At 35.3% G+C, this 17167-nt stretch overlaps 1 protein-coding gene across 1 annotated transcript; it reads right to left on the bottom strand.

The window, feature by feature from the left end:
* Positions 1–1851: 1851 nt before the first annotated feature.
* On the bottom strand, positions 1852–4321 carry LOC122008472 (mavicyanin-like). The gene is made up of 2 exons (XM_042564213.1): positions 4041–4321; positions 1852–2409 (listed from the first exon to the last, which is right to left on the bottom strand). The coding sequence occupies exons 1-2, from the start codon at positions 4222–4224 to the stop codon at positions 2009–2011; spliced, it is 585 nt and encodes a 194-aa protein (XP_042420147.1). The 5' UTR covers positions 4225–4321; the 3' UTR covers positions 1852–2008.
* Between the last annotated feature and the right edge of the window lie 12846 nt (positions 4322–17167).

Here is a 17167-nt window from a genome sequence, read left to right as displayed (position 1 = left end):
TCACCTTCCTATCGGTTAGCAGAATTATATTTTCTTTAGAATAATAATAATTGAGAAACATAATTGAAAATAATAAAATTTAGAGGATAGGTATTTTTAAATTACTTTTTAAAATGAAATACAATAATAATACTCCATAAAAAGAAAACAAGTACCATGCTGGATGCTGTGAACCAAACAAGCAAGAATAAACTCACAACACTTCAATGTGATATATGCCTGATGCAGCTCTGATGCAATCACCAAACACCAAAAGTAAACACAAAAGTGAAAAAGTCTCACCCACTTGAGAACCCTCCACTTTTTTTTTATTGCAGAAAAAAAATTTATTTTAGCTCATAATGCTTACTTTCCTTAAAGATGTCACTGAAATTATAACTTATCATCATACTGTACAATCAGAAATGTCTTAGTTAACTTAAACTCAATAGTGATGTGACAATTTTTATGATAAACCAAACAAGTAAATCTTGAGGGAGTACATGATTTTTTTTGTCAGAAAAAGGAAGACAACAAAACAAAACCAAGGGTGCTTGCTGCCTTTTTCTCTGGTAGTCTCACATGTGAATGCCTCTCTATACTTTAATACAGAGACCAAAGTGGAACTGGTCCACATACAAATTGGCTGTGTGCTGAAGTGTCCCCAGTAGCTGAAAAGATGACAAACAGATAGGAGGCGGCAAAAAATATATGAAGAATGACGGTTGAAGTTAGAGGGGACCAGTTCAGCTGGTTCATATGGGAAAGTAGATGAAAACCAAGCCCAAAACCAATGGCCAGAGGCTAGCAACTAGCAAGTATGAAGAAGGGTGGTTGGAGACTTGGGAATGGAAAGAAGCGGCACTTTGGTGTCCAATTCCTAAGTGCCATCATGAAGCAACAAAACTGGACTTGCATGTGCCAGAAGAAATAAGCCTCATTCTTTTGTCCTGCCATTAAAGGTACTTTTAAAAGGACCTCTCTGTGGACTTCCATTTTTTTTTTTATCAAGATAGAAGATTTTTACATGTCACTGTGATTCATATTTATATATTGATCCTCAGCTTCAGTCTAAGCATAACATCATCCTCAGTTTGCTAAACCATTTCAGTTTTCATAATTTATGCCTTGTATAGTTTTGATTATTTTACCTCATGATTGAACCATGTTTGTACCAATATTGATAATATTTAAACTATTTAAGGAATTCAAAGTATTTCATACTTATTTCAATTATCTAACCTGTCTAATAATGTTCATGTCAATAACATATTAGATTTTTCACCTTTAAATTCCCCCTAATAAAATCAACTATTCTAACTATATGTTTTTTATCATATTATCTCAATTTATTTTCTATTACTTCATCATTAATCAAAAGTACACTTAATTATTAGTAAATATTAGTATTCCTTTTCCATTTCATTCTCTGTCATACTTTCCACATGTTATTCCTATTACTTTTTCAACAGCTCAATACTTTCATCTATGAAGTATGAACAAAGTAGCTCAATAGAATCTTATTGTTAAACAGTTCAATTCTGTGATCCGTAAATTGTTCAATATTGTGATCTATAAATTATTATTATTGTTGTTGTTTTAAAGTTCAATATTTTGATCTACAAAAAATATGGCTCTTTTCACTTTATAACTTTCTCCAAAGTGAATCAATCTGTAAAGCTACTCGAACAATCACATAGTGGAGCTAAACATCCAAAGCAAACACATAGCTTAAGATCCTACTATTTCATATGGAAAATAACAAATCCAAAAGTGCATTCAACATAAAGCAAATAAAACTTTTGATCCCAACTAATTGAAGAACTATACAAGCTTATACTTTAAATTTCTGAAATCATGACAATTTAAAGATAAAGAAGTGCAAAGTAGAGAATAATCGATCATAGGAAACAGATTGTTAAAGAGTTCAGATGTCTACATGCCAAATTTCAATGGTTTAACTTAACACTGAGGCAAGATAGGTTACAATAAGCACAATGGTCTTGTAAAAGAAACAATCACAACCCCACTACTCCTGCCTAACAAAGCCACCAGAGGTGGCAGCAAAGCAAAACACGGCGATAATAGCAGCGAGTACTGTGGGAACAGCTTTTGTTCCGGAGTTGGTTGCAGTTGGAGAGATACCACTGCTAGCACTGGTAGTAGGGGAACCAGGCAGGGAGGTGGATGATGCGGTGGGGGAAGGGGAAGGGGAAGGGGAGGAAAGCTTTGAGACTTTAATGTCCACCCGTTGTCCAGCATCACAATGACCCGGAAAGCCACAGATGAAGTAGTAGTGACCCTTATGCTTGATTGTAATGGAGTCGTTGCCGGTCGCATAGGTGGCAATTGGAGATGAACTATTGCATGCGTTGTAGTTGGTCTTGTTGACCTCAACAACATTGTGGAAGCTCTTGGCATAACTGAACACTGCCAGTTGGGAAGATAAAATGAATTGGTTAGACATATGGAAGGTAGAATCTTGAGTTTTGAGGCTGCATTCTATGAAGAAATTAGAAGAGTAAATTTTGGTCGACAATAAATCTACGTAAAGCAAAACAAGTATCAGAAAAATGAACATAAGGACAGGAAATGTGGTTTGCAAGTCATGAATCATCGCATGCTATAACAAAAGCTTGTGATGAGCGCAAGCCAAACATGCTTTTGCTTTTTACTGTAAAAACAAAAGCTTTGTTTAGCTTGATAGCCATTATCATCTCTTTTAAAACATTAGTGATACTATAAGGAAAGCAAGATCACATTTCCAAAATCAACAAAGCAAAAGTTTCTGATGATGACAAAGTCAATCAATGCAATTAGTTGCCTACAAGCCCCACTGTATGGGGATCGATTTAAACAGAGTTGTCCTGACCTGAGGAGCAAATTGACCTTGAAGATCTGAAAATTTTAAAGGGAAAACAACTCGGCTAGAGAGTTGAAGAATGTTGTATGCTCATGGAGAACAATCGCAAATTCTTAAGCCCGAATTCAAGTTTCTATAGCCAACATGTACACTTAAATGTTATAGTTGCACTTCATCATTTGTTAGAGCTTGTAAAAGTGAGTAGAAGGCTGAAGGCTTCATTTCAATCGTGGAATTGAAGAAGGCCTCACCTCATTGAATTTGCCCTAGTTCTCGACCACGGTTCACAGAACACAAACTCACAGATCGAGCTTTTAGAACTGACGAACACACTTGCCGAATTGAGGAATTTGCCTTCATTGAGTGTATTGAAATTTTCTTACCTATGCTGACCAGCATGAAATGAAAATTAGAACCCTAAGTACAAGGTTATATAAATTAACTTCACCATGTAAGTATGATATATCTAGATGAATTCCTTCCTTCAGAGATCCCACAGAAATATTAAAGCCCACTGCCAAATGGACACATTATTATCACTCTGTTTAACTTCACTATCTATAAGTTTCATAGACCAAAGGTGGAAAATCATGAACAGCGTGTGCTTCATATATGCCTAGTTCAAGGATCAACTAAGAAATTTTATGCTAAAACATTAAAATAAAAAATAAATAAAAAAAAAAGGTAAAATGATGTTTCAGTTACAAGAAAAAAAAATCTTTTAGGGTTAGATGAAAAAAAGAGAGAAGATGATTGTATGGATATTTTAGTTGTCTCTGGTTGAGATACTAGATATAAGCAAAAGCTAGAAACCTTCAATTTCTAGAACAAATCCACAAATAAAAAAAGTATTTGGAAAAACGAAACCGGAAATCTTTGTTACAGATCTAACAGAAAGTTATTTTTCAAAAAAAACACATAAAAATCAAAGTAGATGTGAGGAATGAACTCATACTTGCCCCCAAAAATTAATAATATACAGATCGAACAAATATGTGTCATATATCAAACAGAGTTAAGATTTGTCCTCCAGAATAGAAGCACCTTCGAGAAAAGACGAGAAAATCACACTGAAAGTGAAAGATGAACTGTTACTTTTTCCCTCAAAATGGAATCTGAGTCCTGAGAAACAAAACAAGCTTTTCTTTCGCTGATAGAGATCGAAGAAAGGGGGCGGGAGGGAATGGGGGGAACTAACCGATGGTGTCGCCGACATGGAAGGTTTTGCTTGTGGCCCAGGCGGTGTAGTTAGGGCTTCCCATGATGGTCCATCCCAGGGCATCTCCTACAGTCAGGACGGCGCCGTCCGACGGCACTACGCTGACAGCGAGCAGAACCCCCACCACTGCCATTGCCGCCGCCGCCGTGGGCTTCCTCTCCATGGCAGCACCGATAGAGAGAGAGAGAGAGAGAGAGAGAGAGGAAGGCTGGTTCCTTCACTTGGTCACTGTGGAGCTTCGCGGAAGACGAGTGATGGTGGGAGTGCGATTTATACAACTTCCCTTCATCGTGATTTTATTTTATTTTATTTTATTTTATTATGTAAATTTTATTTTGCCCCCTGCAGTTTATTTATATATTTAAAAAATAATAATAAATAATATTATAAATTAATTCATATATTTCTAATTTATTAATTGCAGTGTGTTATCTGTTTTCATGTCTTTATAAGTACGAATTGATTGGTGATGTAATAAATTTTAAAGGAATTAAAAAAATTAAAGAACATTTTTAGTTCTTTTCATATTTTATTATTAAAAAATATTTTATGTTATTTTTATTGTGATATTTATATTAAATTGTTGAAGTGATTTTGACAAAATTAGAGTAATTTTTAATTAAGTAATAATAATAATAATAATAATAAATGAAATATTGCACATCTTAGGTTGCACAACCCATGCGGTATATTTTTTATACTTTCTTTGGCCTAAATATTAAATCTTAAACTTTAAGAGTATTTATATCAATTTCTCTATAATATCTTTAAAATTTGATATAATTCATCCGTTTTATTAAATTTAGATAATTATTTTTCACTATACACTATATCATATACCCTAAAATTCATTATCTTTTATTTTTTTATCTCTCTTTTACTTTTTAAATTATTTTTTCTCTCTCCCAAATTAAATGATATTTTAATATTTAAGAAATAAGTTTCATTGCTTAAATTTAAAGAAGTACTATTCATGAAATCTAAATTTAAAGAATATATAGGATAGTTGATGCAAAGGTTTCTTTTTTACATAAAATATAAAATTTAAGATAAATTATTATTTAGAGAAGCTAATGTGTGTGTCGTGTATACACACACAAATTTGATATATTGTTCTATTTTCATGTCTAACTACCATGCTTGACTCAGTGCGCGAGGTGCTTGGAAATGATTTAGGCTCCCGAAAGTATGAGTCAGTTGTGGATGAAGTCGTGTGTGTGTATATATATATATTATTATTATTATTATTATATAATTTTAATTAAATCACAAAAGAATGTATCAAAGGGTGCTCCATCGTACATAAAATCACATAATTATCCTTCAATACTATTTCCATTATTATTCTCCCTATATCTTTCGCCTAAATCCTGAATTGGTCGAGCATATTGTAGCAGCTATGAAACTGTAGTTGCTACAACTACAAATAATTACAACAGCAACAAATTGTAGCTGCTACAACTACACATAGTTGTAGCAGCTACAGTTTCGTAGCTACTATAATTATAATAGCTGCGGTTTCATAACTGTTATAACATGGAAAGTAACCTTAATAAAGAGATTCAAAATTTTTAGAGTTCCAAAAAAATGGTTTTAAATACTATTTTTTAGCCTAAAATTGTGTCTTTACCGGTTATATATGATAACAAATATAAATTTCTGAATGAGATTTGATTTAAATATTGTGTTATGTAGTTCAATTAAAGTAAAAAATTATGACTTCTCAAAACTTATCTAATATTCACATTATTGTATTAACTTCTATTTTGTAACTACTATAATTATGTACAACTATGAGTTTTTGTACAATTATGTACCTGACTACCATGCTCGACTCAATGTGAGGAGTGCTTGGAAGTGATTCATGCATCCGGAAGTATGAGTCAGTTGCGGACGAAATCGCCCACAGGGAGTCAGGTAGCATATTACTTATATATATATATATATATATATATATATATATATATATATATATATATATATATATATATATATATATATATATATATATATATATATATATATATATATATATATATATATATATATATATATATATTATATATATATATTTCATAATTATTATTCTGTCTATATCTTCCGCATAAATCCTGAATCGGTCGAACGTGTTGTAGTAGCTATGAAATTGTAGCTGATACAACTACAAATAGTTGTAATAGTTACGATTTTGTAGTTGCTATAATTACAACTAGTTATAATAGCTACAATTTTATAATTGTTATAACATGGTAAGTAACCTTAATAAAGAGATTCAAAATTTTTGGAGCTTTCATAAAAAAATATTTTAAATGATATTTTTTTACTTAGAATTGGGCCTTTACATGTTATACATGATAACAAATATAAATCTCTAAATGATATTTGATTTAATATATTATGTCACGTGATTTAATTGGAATCAAAAGTTATGGTCTCTCAAAACTTATCTAACATTCACGTTGTAGCAACTATAATTTTATAACTGCTACAATTATGTACAACTATGAAACCGTAGTTGCTACAACTGTGTAGCAGTTATGGATTCATACTTACTACAACGCATCCTTGTTCAGGATTTAGACGAAAATTACATGTGAGAGATAATAATAGGAATAGTATACTGGAGAGTAGTTGAGTAATTCAATATGGAGTGATGCCCCTTTTGATTAAAAAAATAAAATGAGCATCTTGATGATTCCAAAAGTAAAAGATTTCTTTTTTGCTTTTAATTTTAATTAAATTAAAATAATTTTACTATAAGTATTTCAAATAAGGATATTTTTAAAATAAAAAATACTATGAGATTTTTTTAATGAAAATAAGACACATGAATTTTATTAAAAATGTTTATCGATTTTATAAATTTTAAATTAATACTAAATTAACATTTTTATTATAATAAAAAGCGATTATGTTCATGTCTCTCACAGTAAAAGATAATTATGTGAAGGGAGTGATCTCGAAGTAAATCATAGGGTCATATTATAATCGACCGCAAGATGATTAATGAGTCAGAGGAATTAAGAGATTATATTTTAAAATATATATATAGGATCATCGATGACTTTGATCTAATAATTCATTTCAAATTAGCATCATTGTACTCTTAATGATTCCCGAATCTATTTTTGTGTTTTTTTTTCTAGTTTTGAATCATCTCGATGGTCAATAATTGACTAGAATACACCGTGTTACCAATTGGAGTTGGCTAGAGACAAATCGAGGGTGAAGTGAGTCGAGATGAGAGGAGAGGTATTTTTTTTAAAAAAAAATCATGCAGTAAAAGCCCAAAAATGGTGCACTTAAAGTAGGTTGAGTGAATCTTATTACTATCTTATTTCCATTCATATTTTCTTTCTTGAAAAAAAAATATATAACAGAAATTATTCAAACAAATTTAAATTTTAAATTATATTATAGAGTAAATTCCATTAGTAATTTACTATTTCATGCGTAGAAATCCATAGAATATTATAGAGGAACAAATGTTCTATTAGTAGTTTAATATCTTCTTGTTTCGTATTGTAAGAGTTAATTAGAGGAACTAATCTTCATTGTTTTGTGTCTGAATGTCTCCATATAACAATGCACAACTTGCTAATCGCGCAGCCATCAAAAAATATGATGAAATAAGATCGATTTTGATCGGTCATTTTATGTGTTCTTCCTATGGAAGTCGTATGACCATCGGTTACTCACTAGTAATGCACCCGTCAAAAATGCAATGTTAGATTGATAATAAAAGATGAGCGGAGGTGGAAGGTTGGTTGATCTTTTATGTTGGCTTAAGGGACCCTCCTATTTAACGCCACCCTCGCTGGTTGATCTTTTCTGGTGGCTCAAGGGACCCTCCTCTTTAACACTATCCTTTGCTCTTCATGCTCCATCCTTTACAGGGGGGAGGGAGGTGGTCCAAAGTCCCACCAAACAAGGCCATGCCACACCAGTTTGGTCCCCTCCACAATCTCATTGAAAACTTTGACATGTACGGCATTTTTTTCAAAGGACTTATCATTCTTTCAACACCCCAAAGCCCAAACCACACCAGTCCAGAGGATCCCGCCCTCGTCCCTCCCCTAGCTCTGGACTCCCGTCCTCGTCCCTCCCCTAGCAGAGAGTTATTGCTATCTTCAATATGTTCCCAGTAGATTTTTAAACTTCTGTTAAGAATAATTGCTGCGAATTTAATCCATCTTTTTGAACCAAGGTCTTTTCTTACATCTTTTAACTGTTGACTATATTTTACTATTATCTCACAATCTGTTCTAAGTGTAATTTCAAGTTTACTGCAGATAAATAACATAAAAGCTTCTAAACCGTAGATTACTGCTAAAAGTTCGTAATCTAAAGACGTTAAACGGCATTTTTCTTTATATTTACTAGAGACATAATGACAGAGAGACTCTAAAGTTTTAGGATCATATTTTAATTTTTTTCCCTAAATAAAGCGTCACCCCAACCTGTCTCACATCCATTTGTTTCTAGTTACATCCATTTGTTTCAATAACTAGGTAGTATAAGTCTAATGGTAGAGTTAACTTAGGTAAGTATTGTATCATGGTTTTTATTTGTTTAACCAAAACAACATCTTATTGATTAAAATACCTTTTCCCAGTTTGAGAGGTTTTATTGTATAAATGACCACTTAGTTTACCAATATCTTTTAAGTACAATCTAACATAATTAAGTAAGTCTAAAAAAGATATGAGGGTTTTTATATCTTCCATTTTATTTGGAAAAGCCAAAATCTTATTGGAGAGATGGGATTGGAGTGTAATTTTTTCCTAGCCAATAAGACTACTAAGGAATTCTGTGTTAAAGCTAATTGCATCTTTTTCCGTGAGATAATTAATTCACGTTTTTCAAATAAGTTAAAGATCATGTATAAATGAGCATAATATTCTTCTTTGGTAGGTGAGAAAACTAGAATGTCATCAAAATATACACAAGTAAAGGAGGTCATAGGTCTAAAAATATCATCCATTTTTCTCTGAAAAATCTGAGGTGTTATTTTAAGTCCAAAAGGCATGACTAATCATTCAAAATATTCTTCTGGGCAAAAAAAGCTATCCAGGGGACTGATTCAGGGTGCATTCTGACTTGTCAAAACCCAGATTTCATATCAAACTTCGAGTACTATTTTGATTCTGAATGTTGTTAAGTAGTTGATCCTTATCTGAAATTTTATATCCGTCTTCATGGCAATTGTCATTAAGGCGTTTATAATTGAATACCATCCTGATTGGCCTCGTTTTTGTTCTGCACCTTTATTCATAATAAAAGCAGGACTTCGGTGTCTAGAGGCAGAGTGTTGTATGACCTTAAGTGCCAAAAGTGGGGTAATTCCCAATTAGTGTATTTTAAATCTTATGCTTTAATGGTTAAGTATGGGTTGATGATATTTAGTTTATAATATGTTTTATCTTTTTCTTAGTATTTGGTTGGATTTTCTCCTATAACCTCTAGTTTTTCAAGTCTAGAGATAACTGCATCCAAAGTGTCTTAGTAAGTAAGGTGTTTAAGTATGAGGGCTTAAGACAATCTTGATAGTATATGGTAAAGACATCTTCATAAAAAATAGGATAAAGGTTAGTATAGCTAAATTCACTCCGGTCAGAGGAGAAAGAAAGGGTTGGGCTTTCGCTAAATCTTACTAGTTTTCCTATAAGGAGAGCTTAACAGTTGGTTTCTTGGAGTGAGGTTTAGGGCATAGGTAAAAGGAAGAGGGAGACAGAGAGGAAGTAGGGTTCCCACATTCAGCAGGAGAGCTACCACCACTCTCAAACTGGGCAAAGGTATTTAATCAACAAGATGTTGATCTGGTTAAACAAATCAAAACCATGGTACAACACTTACCTCAGTTAATTTGCCATTAGACTCAGACTACCAAGTCATTGAAACATATGGATGTGAGACGGGTTGGTGGTGCTTTATTTAGGAAAAAAAATCAAAATATGACCCTAAAATTTCAGAGTCTCTCTGTCGTTATGCCTTTGGTAGATATAAAGAAAAAAGTCGTTTAACGTCTTTAGATTATGAACTTTTATCAATAATCTACTGTTTAGAGGGTTTTATGTTATTTATCTACAGTAAACTTGAAATTATACTTAGAACATATTGCAAGACTATAGTAAAATATAACCAACAGTTGAAGGCTTTTTATTTTCTCCCAAGTAGAATATAGACCAGCATAAGCTCTTGATAAGATAGCATAACATGAGAACTTTTTACTAAGTGGTTTCTGCACAATGGTAAGAAAGTAGTTTGTAAGAGCATTGATAATGACTATTTTTTGACTCGATATTCCTAGGAAAGTTAGAATGTTTCAAACATTGTCTATCAAACATTGTTGGACATTATCAAGTTGTCTTCTCAAGGGACATTAAAAGTATCTTCTTGTCTCAAGTATTGTGGGAATTCTTGGACTCCAAATTTCATAGCGTGTTGGTGTCCATAAGTCCGAACTCTTTTCTGTTTGTCCATCCTGCATAAGTAGTATTTGTAGGTACAGCGGAGGCCGACAAGAGGGGGGTGAATTGCTAAAAACAAAAATAAAACTACCCTCCTCGGATTTCAACTTAGAAATAAAATCAGTAGTAAAATAATAGCAACTAAATTAAGGAGACAGAAAATAAACAGAAGACAGGAATTTAACCTAGTTACAACCAAGAGGGTTATTAATCTAGGGCGATGAAATGCGCACTAAGAAAAATCTCCTTCTCTGAAGGCGGAGAAACCTTTTATACTTTGGAAGCTCACTAGTTGCTTAGGAATTGCTTACACAATTGATTGCTTGAGTTATGTCTAATTCCTAGCTCTAGGGGACCTTTTATAGCCCCTGAAAATTTTATCCCGAAGCTCCAAGGCGCCTCCATTGAGGGTCTAAGGCGCCTCCAAGCTGGGTCAGCGGATAAAACTTTATCCGCTCATGAACGGTCAACTTTAACTGTTGAAGGCGCCTTGAACAAGCCTTGAAGGCGCCTTCAAGTTGAAGGGGCGTTCAAGACTGTTGAAGGCGCCTTGAGCTGGATTTTCCAACACAACTCCTTTTCCCAGCTCTTTTGCGTTGGCTTCCGATGCTTCGATCTTTTGGGTGATTTCGGCCAACCAGAATAGGGCTCACCCGAACTCAATTCCCGACCTTCTCCTCGAGCAGCCTTTCATCCCGGTTTAACGTCCCTCGAACGCCGCGCGCGCTCTTCACACCCACCGGAGTACTCTTCCACAGCTCTCTCGTCCTTCGGACGCACTGAGCCCGTCGGCTCCCTTCCCGTACCGTCCTTCACGCTAGCTGCGTCTTCCGCTCGACTTCCTACGCTCCTAAGCTCCTGCACATTCAGACACAGGGATCAAAACACAGCAGGACCTAACCAACTTGGTTGATCACATCAAAACACCCATGGGGACCCAATAGCACAGATTTTGGAACCCAATAGAGGTTCCTTCCTACTGGATTAATCAGATATTTAGGGGGCACATAAATTTTGGGCACTTTTCTAAGTTAACCCTGATGGTTTCTAATGTACCAGTTTAATTTTCCATAAATTTTAAGTTTTGATTTTGGAAAAACATTTATCTTTAAGCATGCATCAGATTTCAATTTTTCAATTTCCAATTTTAAATTTTCATTTTCTAATTTCAAATTATCATTTTCTTTTTCTAATTGATCTAACTCTTTAGAAAGTGCTTTAATAAAGCGAAAAGACTGAGTTGGGGTTAGATTGCGTACCTTATTTACCTGACTCGGTGACGCTCCCCCTTCACTGCAGCTTTCCTCTTCTGATGAATCTCCCCATTCATCTATGCTCATTTCTGAACTTGAGTCTTCTACCGGTTGATGGTTCGCCATTAGCGCTAACCCCGAGAATTCTTCGATGTCCGACTCAGAGGATGACGAATCTGACCAAGTAGCCTTCAGGTTCTTGTACTTGGAGGGTTCTGATTTCTTGTATTTTGACTTTTCCTTTTCTTTCTCCTTTCTCTTTAGCTTTGGGCAGTCATCTTTGATGTGCCCCTCTTCGTTGCAGTTATAGCAACGAACCGTCCTCTTCTTTCAATGATGCCTCTGTGATTTAAATTTGTTAGTACTAAAAAACCTATTGAAGCGTCTTACCAGTAGTGCCACTTCGGATTCGTCGACTGAGGCTTCGGAGTCGGAACCGTTTACTTTTGCCTTTAGGGCTATGCTCTGACTGGTCTTCTCTACTCCATTGGGCTCTGAAACTCGAGATTCGTGAAGTTCAAAAGTCGAAAATAATTGTTCTAAAGTACTTACCTCGAGATCCTTAGAGATGTAGTACGCATCTACTAAGGAAGCCCACTCTGGAATTCTAGGGAAGGCGTTGAGCGCGTACCAGATAGAGTCCCAGTTTGTTACCTCTTCTCCAAGATTAGTTAGTTGTGTGATCAACTCTTTGATCCTTGCTTGGAGCTGCGCTACCTTCTCGCCTTGGTTCATCCGGAGGTTCGACAACTGGTTCAGGAGGATGTCGCGCCTTGCTAGCTTCGCTTCGGAGGTGCCTTCGTGGAGCTCCAGGAATTTTTCCCAGAGATCTTTTGCAGAGTCGTAGCTTTCGATCCGATTTACCTCCTGAGGCGGCAAAACGCTAAGTAGATGGAACTCAGCCTTCCCGTTGGCGACGAAGTCTACTTGTTCCTTTTTCGTCCAGGTATTTTCCTCCTTATCTTTCGGAACTGTATAGTCATATTTCATTATTAAAAGAATGTCAAATTTAGTTTTAAAAAATACCTCCATTTTGCGCTTCCATGTGGCGAAGTCTCCGTCGAACTTTGGGGGATGTATATTTGCTCCGGCCATCGTCTTGATCGTAGTGCTTCAGTTGGCGGTTAGTCCTTCTGAGGCGATCAGGCTCTGATACCAATTGTAGGTGCAGCGGAGGCCGGCAAGAGGGGGGTGAATTGCTGAAAATAAAAATAAAACTACCCTCCTCAAATTTCAACTCAGAAATAAAATCAGTAGTAAAATAATAGCAACTAAATTAAGGAGACAGAAAATAAACAGAAGACATGATTTTAACCTGGTTACAACCAAGAGGGTTGTTAATTCAGGGCGATGAAATGCACACTAAGAAAAATCTCCTTCTCTGAAAGCGGAGAAGCCTTTTACACTTTGGAAGCTCACTAGTTGCTTAGGAATTGCTTATACAATTGATTGCTTGAGTTTTGTCTAATTCCTAGCTCCAGGGGACCTTTTATAGCCCCTGGAAATTCTATCCCGAAGCTCCAAGGCGTCTCCATTGAGGGTCTAAGGCGCCTCCAAGCTGGGTCAGCAGATAAAACTTTATCCGCGCACGAATGGTCAATTTTGACTGTTGAAGGCTCCTTAAACAAGCCTTGAAGGCGCCTTCAAGACTGTTGAAGGTGCCTTGAGCTGGATTTTCCAACACAGCTCCTTTTTCCAGCTCTTTTGCGTTGGCTTCCGATGCTCCGATCTTTTGGGTGATTTTGGCCAACCGGAATAGGGCTCACCCGAACCCAATTCCCTGCCTTCTCCTCGAGCAGCCTTCCGTCCCGGCTTAACGTCCCTCGAACGCCGCACACGCTCTTCACGCCCACCGGAGTACTCTTCCGCAGCTCTCTCATCCTTCATGCTAGCTGCGTCTTCCGCTCGACTTCCTGTGCTCCTAAGCTCATGCACACTCAGACACAGGGATCAAAACACAGCAGGACCTAATCAACTTGGTTGATCACATCAAAACATCCACGGGGACCAACAGTATTAGATTTTTTTCATTAAAAAAATTTTGCTACATTTTTTAGTAGTACTAATTTGATCGTGCAACGACCTTTGCTGAGCGGTCGGGTCGCCCGATGAAGGTCACCACACAACCCTACCATGTAGAGGAATTTTTAAAATAATTTTTAATGGAAAAGGTATTTTAGAAAAAAAAAATACTCTGCACCTAGTGTGCGCGACTGAATGCATGTGAGACGTTCGAAAGTGTTCCGAATGCCCTCACGTGCCCAACATGTGTGTATATAATACTTTGATATCTTGGACGATGTTGATGGGCGTCACCTAACCAAGGCCACCACACTACTCGACGATGTAGAGGATTTTTTTAAAAATAATTTTTAATGGAAAAAGTATTTTGGGAAAAAAAACACCCTGCACCCAGCGTGCGCGACTGAGTGCATGTGAGACGTCTAGAAGTATATATATATATATATATATATATATATATATATATATATATATACACACACAGCATATACATGTTTTTCAAAATGTCCTAAGAAAAGACAAGCCAAAAAGTGTCCCTGACACTTTTCCTTAAGTAAACACACAAATCTCTAATGTGACAGGTGGAAAGCTTCTAAAGTACGATTTGTCTACTAGATATATTTTGTTGTCAAGTGGCACAAACCTCCAAAAGGGTACGATGAGACATGTAAATGGATCCCACTGTAGGCCGACCGGATGCCACTTGGCAGGGATGTCCCAGCCTGATCATACTGAACAGAGCTATTTTCCTTCATTCTGCTGTCTAATTTTTGGAGGGCTGCATTTTGTCTGACCGAACACACCATCCGCTCGGCAGGGATGGTGGGACGGGTGATTTACAGTTTGTCACTTAACTTCAGTTGCAAGCTTTTCAGAGGATGGTCGTTCGAACAGTCACGTCTGAACGGCCTTGGAGGCTCGTTTAGCCAACTTCGCCTGATTAGCTGATCTAGGCTTTTAACTGTCTTGACTTTGACCTCCACGTCAGTCGCTCTTTCTTACTTTGACCCTTCTTTGATGGATCCCTCTTCATTATCATATCAAAATACAACTATATGTAAGCATGAGCCAACTCAGGCGAAACGTTAATTTTTTTTGTTTATTTGTTTAAGCTCATGGTTAGATTAATAAGATTTTTTTTTAGGATTTAAAAGTTGAATTATAGGAAACGTAAAAAAAAATTTAAAACGTAAAAAAATTAAATCCTCACATGATGTCAAGGTAAAATTTGCAAGATAATAAACCATATATATGGGCGCCCTCACATGACCGTGGGCCCCACGTGGGATCACCTCCTTAGCACGCGGCACGCCTGATGAGGTGCCCAACATATCAACATTCTATATATAATATCCATCGTTTACTATTTGGGACTTTAGGGTATCTACTCTCGTTTATTATTTCCTTAGCTTTCATCTCTTAATGTTGTTGTTGGCCTGGCCCCAGTACTTTCGCCGTTGGTGTTAATGTGATTCACAATAATTTTCACATTGAACCTTTGAAAATATATATATATATATATATATATATATATATATATATATATAATCCAAGTAAAAGTGTTCATGTCAAGATCGTGTGTTTGGACTTTGGTGAGAGGGGAATATTGATTGAAGTCACACGCATTCTATGCAATTGAAGAGAAAGTTTGGTCATGCAACATTCATCCGAAGCAAACCAATTTTATACAACTAAATTCCAGCACAAGAGATTTAGTCTACAATGCAAGAATTGAAAATCAGGTTTCATGAGCAGCAAAGGTACTGCCGATTGAGGGGCTGTTTGTTTAGAGGACTTGAAATGAGAATGGAATGAAACTTGATGTTTAGTTTGGGGAAATGATAGTAGACTCCAAGGATTCATTCCTTAAAATATGAGAATGAGCCATTAATGAGTAATATGAGGAGTATGGGAATCATTCCCATTTCATTAATATATACAATCATTCCTATTACCTATCTCATACCCTTATCCGAAACAAGCAGCTTTCTTCTAGACTTGCGCCTTGTTTATCTGTGCGGATTGATAATATCAATCGAGGGGGAGGAGAGAAATAGAATTGAGTTTTCTCCTCTCCTCTCCTCTCGGGTAAACGAAAGTTCACACTTGGTCATATGACTGCCGCAAATCTCAAGCTAGGCAGTAAGAGTGACAAGGTTCTCCTTATCACAAAGGTTCTCTGTATCCCATTTGATATCTTCGTATCCGAGAATTAATAAATTCCATCCCACATTATTCATAAACTTTCGGGTCTTCTTTTTCAACTCCAATCACTCGATAATTTCCACAAGTACAAATTTTATTTTTATGGGTCCAGAGATTCTTTCACAAAATAATCTATCTTTTTCCGATTTATTGGTCTTATAATGAAACGTATAGGGCTTTGTCACCTTTCCAACTATCTCTCCATTAAGTAAGATTTTATTGGTCCAAGCATTTATTTGTTGAGAAACTAGGCCAATTCAAAGTTGATAGATGGGTTTCGAGGAGTAGCTTGGAATGGAGTTTCCTCAGGTAAATTGCGATGCAAATAGAGTATCTATTTGAAATGAAAGAGACCAAGATCTCGGCTAGAAACGTCTTCAAGGAGAAGACATAAATGGAAAGAACAAGCTAAAGAAATATAGAAAATTTAGTTGAATCAATCCATCAAGCTTGTTAATGGGCAGATCATCCAGCAGGAGAAGAATTAAATCTTTGATATTTTGATCTACTAAACTTTTGAAGCCTAAAGGATGTCCGGTGTTTATTGACATAGTAAAGTAAAAGAAAATTTTATAAAATGACGGTTAAATTTACTATATTATATGACACTAAATATTGAATTGTGAGACGAGCACATGAGAAAAAAGAAAGTCGATATTAAGATGAATTTGTGAACATATGATTAATAGACCAATAAAGAATGAGAACATTAAAGAAAAAGTTAAGACACAATCTATTAAAAAAAATTTAAAAGATACATTTAAGATAATATTAACATATATTTAGACAATTAGTAAATGCTCTAATTAAGTAATATGATATCATGATAAATATATACATTAATTGAAGAAGAGGGCGATAAAAAAATATTTGATTAGTAATAATAAAATTTAAAAAATATATTTAAATATAATAAGGATATAATAGGGAATAGAGTTTAATGGTGCAAGAAGATTCATATAGTCAATCTCATTTAATGGGATAAAAATTAGATGGTTATTGTAAACTATTTGTGGATCAAAACTTAACCCCTTTTGTCTTCCTCTTTCCTTTAATCAAGTAAACAAATTCCTCTTTTTTCTTCTTCCTTCTTGTTTCCTTTACTCAAGTAAACAACACCATTGGATTGCACTTCCCTCTCCTCTCCTCGTCCCTC

This window comes from Zingiber officinale, chromosome 8A (assembly GCF_018446385.1).
Source record: "Zingiber officinale cultivar Zhangliang chromosome 8A, Zo_v1.1, whole genome shotgun sequence".
NCBI lineage: Eukaryota > Viridiplantae > Streptophyta > Magnoliopsida > Zingiberales > Zingiberaceae > Zingiber > Zingiber officinale.
This window is presented reverse-complemented; position numbering and strand designations above follow the sequence as displayed.